At 40.3% G+C, this 14,598-nt stretch overlaps 1 protein-coding gene across 4 annotated transcripts in view; it reads left to right on the top strand.

Moving 5' to 3' along the window:
* golga3 (golgin A3) overlaps window positions 1-14,598 on the top strand; it is a 64,487-nt gene extending 49,889 nt beyond the window's left edge. For all 4 annotated transcript variants that reach the window (XM_078227172.1, XM_078227175.1, XM_078227173.1 and 1 more), the window contains 8 exons: window positions 1,022-1,219; window positions 2,427-2,543; window positions 3,361-3,500; window positions 4,688-4,820; window positions 5,405-5,527; window positions 7,383-7,547; window positions 8,975-9,138; window positions 12,744-14,598. In XM_078227172.1, the coding sequence (XP_078083298.1) occupies window positions 1,022-1,219; window positions 2,427-2,543; window positions 3,361-3,500; window positions 4,688-4,820; window positions 5,405-5,527; window positions 7,383-7,547; window positions 8,975-9,138; window positions 12,744-12,954 (1,251 nt within the window). In that variant the 3' untranslated portion in view covers window positions 12,955-14,598. The remainder of the gene's footprint in view (window positions 1-1,021; window positions 1,220-2,426; window positions 2,544-3,360; window positions 3,501-4,687; window positions 4,821-5,404; window positions 5,528-7,382; window positions 7,548-8,974; window positions 9,139-12,743) is intronic.

Raw genomic sequence — 14,598 nt, forward strand, 5'->3', positions numbered from 1 at the left:
CTGAACGCAGTTTCAAAGTGAGTCCCTACTTTGTCCTTTTTATAATTGTTGATTGCAGTCAGTCAGCTGTTTCTTATAAAATAAACTGCAATGAAACAAATCAGTTTATCATAAAAAACCTTTTTTATTTAACCTTTATTTAAAGTTATGTATTTGGGAATGTGTAAAATTCTAGTCCTCCAGCCTTGTATTGACTGAATACTTGTATCCCCATCAGAATTTAAAATACACAGTCTTGTACAATGACCCACAGAGGTTCATTGTTAGTTGTCTACACTACACAAATCAGTCAGCTAGCTGCTAGGTTTTGTTCACTGTCTTTTAGTTAAATCTCAGTGAAGTACCAGCAGGGCCATTAAGGCAAGGCTCATTCAATTTTGAACTGGAAGGTGCTTGTGTACAGATTTCAGATAAAGGCAGGATCCTCCTTGGCTGTGGTGGTGAACTGCCTCTCAGCCTTGGATTCACAGATCAAAATTAGTGTCTCGGATGATGGACTATCTGCTCATTCCCGTGAAATTACCGCAGCATAAATCTACCATCCTCAGGAGAGGAAAATACAAAGTTAAAAGTCAGGAGCAAATCAAACCTGCTGCTCATCAACAATAGATGCTGTCCATTGCATTCACCTGTAAATGCCTCCAATCATTTCCATTGCTTCTCTCTGTTGACCTCTTTTCCTCCTCTTTTCTGCACTTCCCTTGTAATGTTGGAAGGTATAATTCTAATTGAAGGTATAGATGTTTTTCATACAGGTGTTTGTGAGGTGACCTGAATTAGAAGGATTGCATCTGAGGCTGTTTTCCAGTCACTAATATAGTGTGTTTAAAAATTGTAAAATACACAATTGAATCTCTTCAACTCATATTGTCCCTTTGAGTACTGAGCCCCAATTTAAATTTTGTGACCAAAGTCCTTCCATGTATCTTGTGGGGTTAATTACAACGAGTGTGAATGATCATTAGTTTATTTTGTAAACGTTATCTGTTCACCATGATGGCTTCAGTTCTCTCTCACTTAGCTTCAAGAGTCAAGAGGTTATCGGAAAAAGATAAGACGCTTGGAAGAAGCCAATAAAAAGCTGACTCTCGAATTAGAACATGAACGAGGGAAACTTGTTGGTCTAAGTCAGTCCCATGCTGCATTGAAAGAACATACCAGTATCTTGGAGACTGCCTTGTCAAAGAGAGAAGCGGATCTTGTACAACTTAATCTTCAGGTGTGGGCTCAAAGTAGAGGATTTTTGTTTTTAGTCGGGCATCATTTCTGCTGTTGAATCTCAAGAGTGCTGCAGATTTAAGGATTTCCAGACACCACGAGCATTTTTTATAAAAAAAAGAAAATCAGCTCCTGACCTGTTAATATTGAAACACTCTTTAACAAAGCTTTATTATTCTAATCTTAATCTCATGGAACAAAAATAGTTTCAAATTTTACTTTAAACACTTCTGTTTGCTAACCTTCCCCACTCTCTCTCTACCAATGCTCCTCTAAGCTGCATCGGTGCACGACTGCATAGCAATAGAGAATGTGTTGTACAAGGAGCAAACAGACTACGCACAAGCAATATCCCCTTAAAGACGTGTGCATTAGTGGATTCATGTTAATCTTAATGGGACTGTGCATTGCAACAGACTGACATGCATACAGCAAATAGAAGTTAGAGGTAACGGTGCCCGCCCCCTAAATGACACTTTAACTAGTTATTTTTAAACGGGCCTCTCAACATTCGGTGTGTTTTCCTCCATCTACTATATTTTTGGAAGTGGGGCCTATAGTGCAGAATTGTTCTGGCTGGCAGACAACCAGTTCCAAAGCCACTCATGATCCGGAAGACCCAGGTGGTCACATTATAGATGCAACCTGGTCAATTTTTGTTCATGTTGTGTCAAATCAAGAATCACAGATGCTCAGTGGCTCCAGCAGTTTGTTGATGTCATGTTGAGATCTTGGTGCTGCTCCAAGGGCTAAATAAAGCAACAGCAAACCTGTCCTGTAGTCTACCAATGCAGCCAACCCAAAGTCTGTCTTGTCGAAAATCAGTGGTGATCTTGACAAATCAGTGCGACAAACGATTCAGTCCCTTTTCCCTTCCCCCAATTTTGTGATTAACTCTGTATTTCATTAGCATTCATGCTCTACTTAGATATGTTTCTATATTTCTAATAAAAAAGGGATAAGGGGATATAGGGAATAGGTGGGGAGGTAGATTTGAGACCGGGGAGGTAGATTTGAGACCACGGAGAGACCAAGGATAGATCAGCCATGATCTGATTGAATGGCGGAGTGGGTTCCAAGGGCTGAATTTGCCGACTTCTGCTCCTAATTCCTATTTTACTTCAAAATAGAAAAAAATGATGGAATACAGTCTCTCATAGTAACAGCCAATGGGAGCAAGATTTCATGGAGTGACTTTGTTTGGATAGGTGCAAGCAGTCCTGAAACGAAAGGAAGAGGAGGACCAACAGATGAAGCAATTGGTACAAGCTTTGCAGATTGCACTGGAAAAGGAGAAAGGAAATGTTAGTGAACTGAAACAGCAGGTAAATGGGGGCTTTACACATCCATTCCAAGGAAACCTTTAATGATAGCAGTCAATAATCATTGCATCAGTTTGCCTTGTTAATGTTTTAATACTTTCACTCCAGAAGTAAAGGTTTGGAGCCTGGGAATATCTAATTCTCTGGGATTCCAGATTTAAACTGAAGGAAGGCAACAATGTGCAAAGGTTTAGAAAAATTCAAGCAGTTCCATTAAACTACTTGTATTGAATGAGCTAGTACGTTGTTCAAAATTGCCTGTCTTGTTACGTATGTCAACATTAGTCTGTAAATTGTATTGAGAACTATCGCTAAATATAGCAAACTGGGTTTTTTAATCTACATCGCTTAACCAAGAATGGTTAAAGCACAGCTCCGTGTAGGGTTGAATCAAACATACTCTCTGCTGAGGAAGTGGGTCTCAGCCTGGTCAGCATTTGAAATGCTGCATTCAGCATACAGTGAGCTAGGATTTGGCTATCAGCCAGGGTTCCTGCTCCTGCTGCTGTCTAGTGATTCCTGCTGGCAATACACATGTGGATCATGGATGAAGACAACAGCGTGCTCTGCTCTGTTGTCCTTTATACTTCAACGGCTGTCTAAGAATAATCATTTGGATGTGGGATGCTGAAGGCTTGACTGCATTTGTTAAACAGTACATAAACAAGAGACACTTTCAGGATAAAAGGGGAATGTGGAGAATAGAATCGCTGAGATATTGCAACGTTTCCATCTCAATCATTGAAATTAAAGTAAAGCACTATTTTGGCATTGCTTTTTATGATAGGTTTTTAAAAATTTTCATTTAAATTATTTCTAGGTTTCAGCAAACAAGGCTGAGGCTGGGCACAATCGTCGTCACTACAGAGCAGCTGCCCTTGAACTCAGTGAGGTGAAGAAAGAGTTGTACGCCAAAGAACAGCTTGTAGAAGCTCTGCAGGCAGAAGCTGATAAACTCCAGTAAGATAACTGTGTGGCAGTAACTGTTTTACACATCTGACATCTAATCATTGAGCTGAACAATGGGCGGTATGATGGTACAGTGGTTAGCACTGCGACATCACAGCACTCGGGACCCAGGTTTGATTCCGGCCTTGGGTGACTGTTTGTGTGGATTGGCCATGCTAAATTGCCCCTTAATGTCCCAAGATGTGTAGGTTAGGGGGATTAGTGGGGTAAATATTTGGGGTTACAGGGATAGGGTCTGGTGGGATGCTCTGTTGGAGAGTCAGCGTAGACTCAATGGGCCAAATGGCCTCCTCCTCCGCTGTAGGGATCCTATAATTTTATAATTCTATGGCTGTGTGGTAGGAATATTGAAACTCTCAAGCGTTAAAGCCCCATCAACCTGCTTTGTGTTGGTAGAGTTTCCGCACACCATAGCCTCTCCAACACAATGTCACCTCATGAATCCTGGAGGTGTTAGAGTTATCCAGCATTGCTAGATTAATTTAAATTTTAGAGTTTGGGAAACGCCTGCCCCATATCCTGGGCAGCATTCGATCTGAAATCTGTGGTTGGAGTGATGTCAAATGGACTTGTTCATTGATTGGATTTGATACATTTGATAGAATCATAGAAATTCATATTGGCCTATGATGTGAGTGTCACTAGTTATCTATTCTAGGGAAAAGGACAAAGGGGTGTGGGATTTAAGTGGATAAATGTATTTGGGGCTGTTTGCTCAGATGGGAATCTGAACAGAATAGCTTGTTGCTACAGAATCAATTCTGGGATCTTTTGATCTATTTGGTTCAACTACTTGGAAGGAATGGAAAAAGTAGTTGGAAAATTTTAATGTAAATATTTTCTAGAATTTCCTAAGCTAGCAAGCAGTTTTCTGCCTTCTACCATCACAAATATTAGTTATAGAATATGAGTGTAACCAGCTGAATGATGAGAAATGGCCAGTCTCAATGGCCAAAGAAATCACAACAGTTTTACTTCTACAGTTGTTCAAAATGTGATACCATTTCTTTGAAAATCCAGCTCATATCTCAAACCGCACAGTCTTTTGTTCCATCGTATAGCTTCAGCTAGATGATTACCTTTTCAGTCATGTGATTTTTTTTTTTAATGGTCGCTGGAATTCCTGTTGTATTATGGTTGGGTTGATCTAACTTTGCTCCCACTGTGTTGTGTTGCAGAGCCCAGGATAAGAAACACTCTCAGGAAGTAGCACAGTTCCAGGAGGAATTGGCTGCAGCTCATTCTCAGCTTAAACTATTGCAGAAACAGCTGGATGAGCAGCTTAACAAACCAGCTACTATAAACCAGGAGGTACAACTTGCCTTGTGGCTACATCTATGTTATATAAAGCGGTACCTAGAATCAATCTGTTTCAACATGGGCCTTGACCTGAATTACACGGTGTTTGAAACCCCGATGGGTGAAAATGGTTTTATGCTTCACTCGCTGTATTTACCCTTTCATGACTCAGTTCCACTTTCATCAGTATTCCAGCCAGTCTCCTGAGTGTGGTCGTAGCTTCAAGTCACATTCCAACAAATAGTCCAGGTGACACTACAACACAAGGCTGAGATCATGCTGCATTGTTAGAGGTGCTGTTCTTTATGCAAGAATTTATAACAAGACCCTGTCAATTGTTTCAAATGGATTTCCTCCATCCCCAAACCCCCACATGGAACTTGATAGTACCCTCATCTGTGTCTTACCATTACAACGCAAAAATATCTCATAGCTTTACTGTGGGTCATGAGTACACATTTCTTGAGTGACCACAATTTATATTAGATTGATTAAAGGGTGGAATTGGTTGCCAGCAATGAGAATTAGTTAGGGAGATGTCTTCTGCACAGACTGACAATTGTGATTATGGCAAAGTAAAAAGTCTTTCTCTTCAGGTGGAGGACTTGAAATGGGAAGTTGAACAGAAGGAAAGAGATCTACAAGCCTTAAGGCAGCAGCTGTCACTGACTGAACAGCGAAGCCAGAAGGAGTTGGAAGGATTACAAGAAGCTCTACAGGTGGGAGATGTTAGCAGGAAGAGTCCTATTTAGTTGTCTCTGTGTCCAAATATCTAAACTTTGCACACTTTTGTTACATGCTAGCTATTTCAAAATGTGTCCTGCTGAATTAGTTCAGATTCTTGGCAATTTTGCAATCTTCCCATCACTGTTTAAAATTCCTGTGACATGGGAAAGAATAAAGAAAAGTACAGCACAGGAATAGGCCATTCGGCCCTCCAAGTCTGTGCTGATCAAGATGTCCTAACTAAATTTTTTTAAAAACCTTCTGCCCTTACTTGGTCCATATCCCTCTATTCCCTCCCTATTCATGTACCCATACAGATGTCTCTTAAATGTTGCTAATGTGCCTGCTTCCACCACCTCCTCTGGCAGCACGTCCCAGACACCCACTATTCTCTGCGTGAAAAACTTGCCCCACACATCTCCCTTAAACTCTTCCCCCCCCCCCCCCCTCCCCTTCCCACCCTCAACCCCCTCACCTTGAACCTGTGCCCCCTTGTAATTGACACTTGCACCCTGGGAAAAAGCCTCCGACTATCCACCCTGTCTATACCTCTCATAATTTTGTAGACCTCTATCAGGTCTCCCCTCAGCCTCCATCTTGCCAGTGAAAACAATCCTAGTTTATTCAATCTCTCCTCATAGCAGGCAACATCTCCTCGAGACCAGGCAACATCCTGGTGAACCTTCTTTGCACTCTCTTCAAAGCTTTCACACCCTTCTGGTAGTGTGGTGACCAGAACTGTACACAATACTTCAAATGTGGCCTAACCAAGGTTTTATATAGCTGCAACGTGATTTTCCAACTCTTGAACTCAATGCCCCAACCGACGAAGACAAGCATGCCATATGCTTTCTTAATCACCTTGGCCATCTGTTTTGCCACTTTTAGGGAATTGTGGAACTGCACGCCCAGATCCCTCTGTATGTTAATGTCCCTAAGGATTCTGCTATTTACAGTATAATTCACACCTAAATTTGATCCTCCAAAATGCATCACTTCGCATTTGTCTGGATTAAACTCCGTCTGCCATTTCTGTGCCCAAGTCTCCAATCTATTTATATCCTGTTGTATCCTCTGACAATCCCTGTCATTATCAGCAACTCAAAAGTTCAGAATGTAAACAAAATAGACAAAAATTCAACCTGAAAAATGTTAAACTTTTAACAGAAAAGTCACAATTATTGGGTTATACATTTCAGGTAACTCGCTAAGTACAAGTGTTATTTATTGCTACAGTACTGAAAACAATGTAGGTATAATGGGTCCTCTGTACATGCCCTGGCACCATGTTAGTTAACATGCTGTGGAAAGATATAAAATGTCACTGATGGAGAACTTCAGTAGTCATACCTGAACTTCGAGTTCCAGAACTCAGCCAGGAAACAAAGGGTACCTTTCATGGAAAATTAGAGAGGAGAGGAGGAATTTGGAGTCTGGCCTGGGCTGTTTTGTGCTTGTTCTTGGGTAACTCATTCCAGAATGTCACTAGTGCATCAACCTGTCCTTTTTCGTTTGCAATGTGTGGGGAGATGAATATATCTTTTCATTTTTATAAGCATTTTGGTTTCTGAAAGGAAATGTCCTCAGGGTATTTTTGGATAGTTTCAATCATGTTTCTAAAGGACGTGGTCCTCAACTAAAGCAACCCTCAGAATTGGAACAACATTATGCCTTTATTTTCTGTTAGCATTATCTTTGTTAAACAGATAATTATTGTGCTAATATAATTAAAAGTTTTTCCATGGGATTTAAACATTTTCACTATTTTTGGTAGCTAGTGTTTATTACTAACTTAGTTAAATTGAAAATAGTTTACAATGTAGCTGATTCTTGCACTATATTTTGCAGGGTATCAAGGCTAATCTGGAGGAGCTGCAAGAGGAGCTGACAGTAACCCGTAAGGACAAGTTCATGCTCCAAACTAAAGTGTCAGAGCTAAGAAATACCATGAAGACATTACTGCAGCAAAACCACCAGCTGAAGATGGACCTCAAACAGACAAAAACACGCAAGGTGAATGGGTAACTCCGGGGCAGAGCAAAGTAGTTTCCACAGGAGTGTTGTTTCTGCCCTGAAATATTTGCACCTGACCAGATGTCGAAAAGCTAAATGTGTACACTGCTGTGACCTAGCCCAACTCAGCTGATCATTGGAACAGGTGGAAACCATTTTGCCCCTCGAGCCTGTTCCATGCCATTCAATTAGATTATGGCTGACCTGTGACCTAGCGTCACATGCCTGCCATCAACCTTTGGTTAACATCAAAATATCGATCTCAGATGGGCATAGTGGCACAGTGGTTAGCACTGTTGCCTCACAGCACCAGGGACCTGGGTTCAATTCTGGCCTCGCGTCACTGTCTGTGTGGAGTTTGCATATTCTCCCCATGTCTGCGTGGGTTTCCTTCTGGTGCTCCAGTTTCTTCCCGCACTACAAAGATGTGTGGGTTAGGTGGATTGGCCAAGCCAAATTGCCTCTTATTGTCAGGGGGATTAGCAAGGTAAATACTGGGGTCGTGGGAATAGGGCCTGGATGGGATTGTGACCGGAGCAGTCTCGATGGGCCGAATGGCCTCCTCCTGTGCTGTAGGGATTCTATGATTTAAAACTCAGAATTGACGCAGCATCATTTGCCATTTGCATTGATTCCTGCAGTGCTTGAAATTAGTTTTAAGAACAGGAACATAAAGTATTGAACATGAGTATGCCATGTCTGATGTTTCCTGTTGCTTTGTCCCAATGTGTTTGATATTCTGTAGAATGGTTACAGCACTGAAGGAGGCCATTTGGCTCATTGAGTCTATGCTTGCTCTCTGCAAGATCAATGTAGCCAGTTCCGCTCTTCAGCCCTGCAATTCTTTTCCCATCAGATAATTATCCAGTTCTCTTTTGAAAGTCACAATAGAATTGGCCTCCATCCTCCTTGCAGGCAGTGCGTATCAGATTGTAACTACTCACTGCAGCAACAGTATTAGCCTGCAGACTAGTACAAATCACTCTTGGACCTAATCCTTTTGTCATCTGGTTACATAACTTGGTTCCAATAGAACATCTAATGTGATATTTTCTTTCTCCAGATACCTACACAGATACGATTGCAGTAATTTAATTTTAATCCTGTCAGTGTGAATGATGCGCAAACCTTCCTGGAGAATTCTGCAGCATTTTTCTGAACTGGATCATTTAGTTACAGCTTAATGTATGTGTAAAAATGATTGACCGCTGAGTCAAGTTTTAGTTTACTTTTAACTATCAACATATACAACATGATGTATATAATCTGTGAGGGGGAAAGAAATAGAAGAATATGTCCCGGGGGTTAAGTGAAATACAGTGGAAAGAGGCTCATATGGAACATAAATATGAATACTACATAATAGAATTGTTGGTTTCTATGTTTTAAATTGAATTATAATTTAATAAACTTCTGTTTTTGAACAGCGAATAGAGTTGAAAGGTGATGCTGTTTCATCAAATCCTGTGACCCCAGTAAAGATCCCTGATTGCCCTGTACCTGCTTCCCTCCTTGAGGAATTACTCAGGCCACCGATGGCTGTGAGTAAAGAGCCTCTTAACAACCTCCACAGTTGTTTAAAGCAGTTGAGGTAAGTTCATTGTAAAAAAGGTGGATCTGCTTTGGGATTTGTTTTTTGTTAAGTTTTCACATACTTCGATTAACGTTTGATGTTTCTTGCATTAATCTATTTCTGATTTTATCATTGAACAATCTGGTAAATAGTCTCGAAGCTTTTCAAAACTACCATAGATAGAAACAATTAGAATACTATTTCTGAGAAATTGGAATTCAGTTAATTAAATAAATCTGGAATTTAAAAAACTAGCATCACCAATGGTGACAATCAGACCACTGGATGTTGTAAAAGCCCAAATGGTTCATTAATGCCCTTTAGAGAAGGAAAGCAGCTGTTCTTATTCTGCTTGGCCTACACGTGACTAAAGACCTGCAGCAAAGTGGTTGATTCTTAAATGCCCTCTGGAGTGGTCCAGCAAACCATTAGGATGCCTCAAATCAGCTGGTCACTGAGGGCAAGGGGCAATAATGCTAACCTTGCTAGCGATGCTCACATTCTGAGAATGAATAAAAATAGGGATAAACCTTTTGATAAACACAAAATACTGCGGATGCTGGAATCTGAAACAAAAACAGAAAAATGCTGGAAAATCTCAGCAGCTCTGATAGCATCTGTGGAGAGAGAACAGAGCCAATGTTTCGAGTCTGACCCTTCGTCAGGTCATTTAGACTCAAAGTTGGCTCCATTCTCTTCTTTGATAAACATGTGTGGTCATAGTTTGACATTGTTTGGCACTTGTCAAGGTTTTATCACTGTCACCAGTTTCCATAGCCTCAAAATTAGGATAAAAGAGTTTATAGATTAATATATATTTATATATTAATTTCAAGAAAAACAGTATTTGCAGCTGGCAGCTTTAGTTATTTTGTTGACACCAGTTACATGAGATTTATGCATTAGAAGCTGGCTGGCTATACTAATTTTCCAAAAGCTTTGGTTAATTACAAGATTATTTTTGCAACTCTGTGCACAAATTATTAGTCAGCAAAAACAAAGGGATTTTACCTTTTTTTTTGGCAAGTGTCATCTCAGGCAGGGAAAGCGGAGAGTAGCCCTCCAGCCGTGCGGCCGGACTTTGCTGTGTATCTCGGGCAGGGAATGCGGAGAGTAGCCCACCAGCCGTGCAATTGGATTTTCCCACATGTTTTTAAACACTGCCAAAAAAAAATGAAAGGTTGGGTCTCTCAACGTCTTGCTGGCATCTTGGGCTCTGTTTGAGCCTGCCTACCAGCTTTTTAAATGATCTTTAAACCAACTTTGAAAGGGATGTAAATTAGAATACTTAACTCCATGTAAAATCATGGACAGCAATCAAAGTAAAAAGCGAGAAAATGTTGGGGTCAAGAGAAATAAGACACAGAAAAGGATTTAAAATCTCCAACAATGTGATTTGGTGAAATGATACTCCATGCTTGTGAAATAGGTTTTCAGTGCTAGAGACGTTCTGGCAATACAATAACTTCTGATTTTCATGGTTAACTGAGTGTGTGCAGACACCGGAAGTTGCTGTCCAATTTACTCCTTCATAGCAGTAAGTGGTGATAACTGCACCTGTATCATATTTTGGGCCAATGTTGCATGAGAATCTTAGATGAAGAATGCTTAATTTATCTGTTTAAAGAAAAATCTGTACTTAAAAGAAGCTTAAAATAGGCTGCAACTTGTAGATGAGAAAGGGGAAAAGGAAAGATCCAGGATGGGAGCAGCGGCCATTACAGGAGATACTCTGCCTCTGTTTGAATAGATATGGGTGGGTTTAAGCAAGGGCTGTCTCACCGCAAAGATGGATGGTAGAGATTTGTGCAGTCAGTAGTGTCAAAGATTGTAAAGAGCCCAAAAGGTATGAGGAGGAATAGTGCACTACAGTCCTAAAGAATGTTATTTATGACTTTGATTAGGGCTGTTTTAGTGCTGTGATAAAGATGAAAACCTGATTGAGCAGGAATTGTAGGAAAGGTGGGCCTAGACGGCAGCACAGTCAAGGATTTTGGAATGGAAAAGGAGCTTGGAGATGGGATGATAGTTTTCAAGAACAGAAGGGTTGAGGGTTTGCTTTTGAGACAAAGCACAAATCAAGAGAGATCCCACACGAAAGCATCCAAAAGTTGCAACTTGTATTGATCCCATTGCTTAACTTGTTTTTTCATTAGTGTCATCAGACTTGGATTTCTGATCCTGTTGAAGATGACGACCTAAGAACACATTAAATGATTCATACTAAAATCATTAAGCTTACCTACAAAATTAATTTGATGTTACAAATCCGGAGAATGGTTGGACAAAAGAGATTTATTTTTACCACATTTTATCCAGGTTAATGTTAATTAAAATTCTGAATCACAGATAGCATTTCTTGCGCATAATTGGATTAGAGTGAATGGCTTTTTTTTTTGGACCCTTGCCAGTATTTATCAGATGATCAGTTAGCTATGTTTGAACCATGGTGAATGACCATCTCTTTAAGATGCTGCATGTTGGAGACTCAACAGGAGGGAAAAGCAGCTTGCTGCAGTGTTCCATCGTTGACAACTTGAGCAAGAACTGCAAACCCATAAGACATAGGAGCAGAATTAGGCCACTCGGCCCATCGAGTCTGCTCTGCCATTTAATCATGGCTGATATTTTTCTCATCCTCGTTCCCCTGCCTTTTCCCCATAATCCCTGATCCCCTTATTAATCAAGAACCTATCTATCTCTGTTTTAAAGACACTCAATGACCTGCCTCCACAGTCTTCTGCGGCAAAAAGTTCCACAGATTCATCACTTTCTGGCTGAAGAAATTAATCCTCATCTCTGTTTTAAAGGATCGTCCTTTTAGCCTGAGGTTGTGCCCTCTGGTTCTAGTTTTTCCTCCACGTCCACTCTATCCAGGCATTGCAGTATCCTGTAAGTTTCAATATGATCCCCCCTCATAAGCTTAACTTAACCCGCACATCTTTGGACTGTGGGAGGAAACCAGAGCACCCGGAAGAAACCCATGCAGAAATGGGGAGAGCGTGCAAACTCCACACAGACAGTGACCCAAGCCGCGAATTGAACCCAGGTCCCTGGAGTTGTGAGGCAGCAGTGCTAACCACTGTGAGAAGTCTAGGGGAAGAAAGAAATCTGTCTGATCATCTAAGTCTTACGTCAGTCTGGTTGAAGGAGGGAAAATACTTGCATTGTAAGCAAAATTGGGCAAAATAACTCGAGGATGACTGTTTTATGGAGACAAACTCAGGTTATGTCCTCACATCTTAAGTTTCTTGAAGCAATGGTGCATGTTACAAATACGTATAAAGGTCTTGTATCTCCGTGTTTACTTTTGCTCAACAGGTCAGGCAGCATTTGTGGAGAGAAACAGAGTTGACATTAAAGGTCAGTGACCAGAGTCATTAACCGAAAATGTTAACTCTGTCTCTCTCCACAGATGCTGCCTGATTTGCTGAGTATTTTCGGTTTTTATTTCAGATTCTCAGCTTTTGAAGTATTTTGCTTTAGCTTTCAGTAAATGTTGTTTTGTGACAGTTAGTGCATTACTGCAGGGCCATACAGATCTTGGATTATCTGTGAGCAATGATATAGGAGATCTAATTATACTTCTTTAAAAAAAAATCCTCTCTCTCTATTCTCCAAAGGCAAGAGATGGACAGTTTACAGCGACAGATGGAGGAGCACACAGTAACTGTGCACCAATCTATGTCGTCATGGACACAAATGGAAGGACAGTTGATGGAACTTACTGCTGATGGCGCCACCCCAGCAGCAGCAGAGCTGTCCAGCAATAGCACAGAAACTGACCTCGACGATACTGCAAATACTAACCATGTGAATAGGACCTGTCAGTAGGGAACAATTTCTGCACCGCCAGGAATATAAAAGTCCTCAATATTACTGACGAGTAGGAATGTTTTCCAAACCTCCTTGTGCTTTATTTACATTCCTTCACACTACTGGTTATGGATTTGAATATCACCTGTAGCTGCTTGAATCCATCTTCCACATGTGATTTCTGTTAGGCTACTGGGTCCATGCAAAGAGAAGGAAAAAAAGAACAGGAGGTGGGAGGTAACTTTATCTTCACAAAGTCAAACCTTGGGCCATTGAATAGCATGGACTGACTTGGAAAAATTCACCACTCTCTATCTGGGGATTCCTGCCCTTGATTAATGGAGAAGGGGAATAAATACAGGAAGGGCTTAAAAAGATAAGAAAAATATTGATTCTAATTTATTAAAATTACATTTTAACTTTAAAAAGTTGTAAGTTTTGTTTTACGGTTCTGAAAGTTCTTGAAGTTTGAGATATATTTGTTAGTTTAAGGCTCGGGCAGCATTATGTTGGTACTAAATAAGTCCAGTTCCACTGAGGACATTATGTTTTGTACACTTTCATCTTAACCTAAAGAGCACTTGTTCTTCCTCTTAGAAGAAACCACAGTTAAAACATGTTTTGCACCTTTTTGATCTCCAAGTTTGTGGAGCTAAGCCAAGTCCAAATATATAAACTGACTTGACCTAATCTTAGTAACAAATGCTGAAGATGCTCTTTTGTGTATTATATTTTGCTTCTGTGCACACACTAATATATGACTTCATCTAAATGTTGCAATTTTGCGATTCTTGACAACATTGGTAGAGGGTTGGAACACGCAACACATCTAGCACTCTGTTTGAATCGGGCCAAAATAGAAGGATAAAGTTTTCAGCTCAGCCCACGGTAGGCATGGGCTCACTTCACAAATGCCATGTAGTTGGCAATTACATTCAGAAGAATGGAAATGTTACATAGTGGCCCTAGATGGTGCCCTTTTCTGTTGGGACAAAGAAACATTTTTGGCTCAAAGTATAGGAAGCTTTAAACTGCAGATGCCTGTTACCTGGGAGTACTGGTTGCCAACATTTTGTGCCTACAATGGAACAGTAGTTCATTCCCCGGCACTAGGCATCCTCACTGTAATGAGCAGAAAGAAAAGTTATTTCTGTGAATCTTGGGTTACTATTGCATTAGGAAAAGGAACAATTTAGAAAAATTATGGAATATACTCAGCAAAAAATTCCCCTACCATTTGTGTGAGATGTTCTGTCATGGAGAAAGCATGTTTATATCACCTATTAAGTGAGCTGTAAAGCAAATTCCTTTTTCAACAGTGACATTGATGCTTTGCCGAAGTAATGTATGAACCTGACGAGCTGCTTTAACTATTTGTCACCATTTGTGCACTACATCATTAACTGTTTCTATCTCAGTAACTGCTGCTGTCCTGAGATGGTAGAATAGTTTGTTCAGTAACTACTCACTGTTCAGTTTAATTTGACTTTTGCTTTCTGTTCATACTTTTGATTTGGTCTATATATTCTGGGTCTGCTTAGCAAAACTATCTTGTATGGAAGTTCTGTAAGCATGTTTAAGGGACTTAAATTTGTGCATAATATTGCTGGAGAGCATTGTGCAATAAACTATTTTTGGTAATGGTTTTCCATGTATGATTTA

The sequence above is a fragment of the Mustelus asterias genome, chromosome 13 (genome assembly GCF_964213995.1).
Source record: "Mustelus asterias chromosome 13, sMusAst1.hap1.1, whole genome shotgun sequence".
Classification (NCBI taxonomy): domain Eukaryota; kingdom Metazoa; phylum Chordata; class Chondrichthyes; order Carcharhiniformes; family Triakidae; genus Mustelus; species Mustelus asterias.